The 3,139-nt window shown below is 35.9% G+C and overlaps 1 protein-coding gene across 3 annotated transcripts in view; it reads left to right on the top strand.

Annotated features, from left to right (window-relative positions):
• DCDC2 (doublecortin domain containing 2) overlaps window positions 1-3,139 on the top strand; it is a 234,902-nt gene that overhangs the window by 92,356 nt on the left and 139,407 nt on the right. For all 3 annotated transcript variants that reach the window (XM_011998171.1, XM_011998170.1, XM_011998172.1), the window contains one exon: window positions 2,100-2,246. In XM_011998171.1, coding sequence (XP_011853561.1) covers window positions 2,100-2,246 — 147 coding nt within the window. The remainder of the gene's footprint in view (window positions 1-2,099; window positions 2,247-3,139) is intronic.

Below are 3,139 nucleotides of genomic sequence, written 5' to 3'. Positions count from 1 at the left end.
CCCGGCCTGTAATTCTTAATATAATGGCAGATATGAGAGATTTGGTTGCTGCTTTCTTGGGACATGACCATTTTCCTTTAACATTAATCTTATGATTGGCCCCTCCCTATGCTTCAGTATATTCATATATAAAAAGCATCCCATAAAAATTTATTGAACTTGCTTTTTATGTTTCTTCTGTTTGTAGCAAAAGAAGAAAGTAGATCAACAACAGTTATATAAAAGAAGGCTAAAATCATGAATTAGAATTTATTCAGTGCTGGGCCAGGTGTGGTGGCTTACACCTGTAATCCTAGCACCTTGGGAGGCCATGGCGGGAGGATAACTTGAGCCCAGGAGTTTGAGACCAGCCTGGGCAACATACCAAAATCTTGTCTCTATTAACAAAAAGAATTTATTCACTACATTCTACCTACCTGCAGAGGAAACAAGTCAAATCTTGGCTGTTTCTAGAGTCCGCAGCTATGCTGGCTTTTAATTTCTAGCTGTGAAATTACTACTGATTGAGATATAACTATTTTGAAGAAAAGTGGAAACAGAATGCTTGGGTCTAGGCCATTGGCTCTCAAGCAGGTATGATTTTGTCCCTTGGGCACATTTGACAGTGCCCGAAACCATTTTTGGTAGTCCCAACTGGGGATGGGGTGGTTTCTGCTACTATTTAGTGGGTGGAGGCCAAGGGTGCTGCTAATAAACATCTTACAACGTACAGGGCAACCTACTCACCTTTCCAACAGAGAATTATCTGGTCCAAAATGTCAATAATGCCAGTATTTTGAAACCCTGGTCAAGTGTTTTTTGGTGTAACATCTCACTATGCTGCCCAGGCTGGTCTTGAACTCCTGGGCTCAAGTGGTCTTCTTGTCTCAGCCTTCCAAGTAGCTGGATCTATAGGCATGGGCCACCATGTCCAGCCTAAGTTAAGGCAGAAAACATGGAATTCTGGGTTAAGTGTTGATATTTAGACTTGTTAGGAGTAGAGGTACAATGTTATAAAGAAGGAGACTTTACCATCTGTATACTAACTAAAAACACAAATACATTTCAGGAATGTTGGTGGCTATTTTCATTGTATTTCATGGTTCTGTATAATATGGCCATTTATGTAATCAGGAAACAAGCTGACAGGTCAATCTTTTGTTTATTTATTTTTTGCCCCTAAATGACATTTAATCTTATTATGTAATATAGGAAGACAGAAAGCTTTTTGATGATACTGAAATCCTTCTATTTATTAATAGCTCTTGCTTACAACCTTAAAAAATATGCAATGTCTTTCTGGTTTAGTTTTCTAATACTTATTTTCCTGTTCTTTAAAAAAAAAATTCTGTGGACATTTAAAATCATCTGGTAAAATTATGACTGTTCTTTTAATAAGTAACATGTTAATCGTAGTTCATAGCAGCAGTTTTACAGTAAAGGAAGGTTATTGTGAAACTGCTCGATTCTGGGAAGATATAATGTTCACTCTTTTTTTGCTTAATGGGGATGGCAAAAAAAGAAAGAAGCACGAATGCTATGCAGTTCTGCATCATTAACACTGGCAATGAGTTCTTTTACCTCCTGCCCGCTCACGCCATTGTTCCTGACCCGGTTCTCTGTGTGTTTGTATGTAATACTTTGGTTGAGGGCTGCTGTTACACAGAATATGGTCAGAAACTTGTCAGTCTGATGAATACGCTAAGAAAATACAATTTAAAAGTATTAACGAAATATAAATAGAAGGATCAATGTTCAATGGAAACATAGCTTTATTTAAAGCACTGTGATCTGTACAAGTAAATTTTTCTCCTCTAAAATTTTAATATGGCAGCAATAGGGATGCTTATGCCAGGTCATCAGGCTCACTGGGATGAAACCCTGTACAGCCAGATAGTCATTGTATCTGCATTATAACATTAGCATTTAGTGGAATCTATTGACTTTGAGGCATCTATAATGCAATAATGAGAATAGTAACAAATGAGCTAAATTAAGCACAGAATGTTTTTATTTACTATGTAATTTTATTTTTTTGACATCCAGAATACTTTGTAATCTTAAGCAGTTCTTTAAATGTTGGTTAAAATTCTAATTGTTGGTGTTCATATTTTTGACAGACTTTATACTTTAGAAGGAAAACTTATTGAGAGTGGAGCAGAATTGGAGAATGGGCAGTTTTATGTGGCTGTTGGAAGAGATAAGTTTAAGAAACTGCCTTACAGTGAGTTAATTTTTGACAAGTCAACGATGAGAAGGCCTTTTGGGTAAGTCTTAATCCTTACCATTCCTCATGCTTTAGTTATCACTTGAAATAGCACTGGGTCTTTTGCTGACCACCATTATATTTTATGTAATTGATAATCTTATTTATTCACTTAGAATGGAAAGCATATATGGTATACATTGATCTTTGTTTTTATTGCCATGATGGGAGACTGAGAGCTATTGCACAAAAATATAATTTCTGGGAAGTTATGAAAGACTACATTTTTTTTTAGCATGTGTGAAATTTATAGTAAATACAAAAATTTATTATTGTGAAGAAGATACAGGGCAATGAGCTTCTCTATAGCAAACATTATTAGAAGTTTTTGTGTCTTAATAGTTGCTAGACCAAATAACTTTTCAGTTGGTTTGGATAGAAATATCCAAGAGTGTTAAAAAACCCATAATATTTTATACTTGTTTTAATAACTGTAAACTATAAAAACAACATAATCCCACTTATGCAAATAGGGAGGATGGGTATACAGTTAATGCATGTAAGATTTTAAGGATTATACTTTTAATTGCAATATACTGTAAACAGTTTTTCTCCATGAAACATCATATATTTGTGAAAGATGCTTTATTTCAGCTGAGGAGATACATTGCGGAGTCACCCAAGAAGAGCTCTGGCCTTTGCTGCAAGACCTCTCGGCTTGCTCATGGTGCCCAGGGATCCATCTCTGTTGCTTCTCCCAGAGATTCTGTGGCCACCTTGCCATTGCAAACCAATTTTTTTTTGTGGTTGTCATCTGCAGAGATAGAGCAGAATATCACCAGTTTGTTTGCAATTAATTCACAATTTGTGTAACTTGATGGAGAGGCTGGCCAAGAGCTTCTAAATAAGTAATAGATGAAATGGAATTTCAGGGGTGGTGTTTGAACTATGCAA

The sequence above is a fragment of the Mandrillus leucophaeus genome, unplaced genomic scaffold (genome assembly GCF_000951045.1).
Source record: "Mandrillus leucophaeus isolate KB7577 unplaced genomic scaffold, Mleu.le_1.0 Scaffold56, whole genome shotgun sequence".
In the NCBI taxonomy this organism is placed as follows: Eukaryota; Metazoa; Chordata; class Mammalia; order Primates; family Cercopithecidae; genus Mandrillus; species Mandrillus leucophaeus.
The sequence above is the reverse complement of the archived record's forward strand: the minus strand, read 5'-3'. Positions and strand labels throughout refer to the sequence as shown.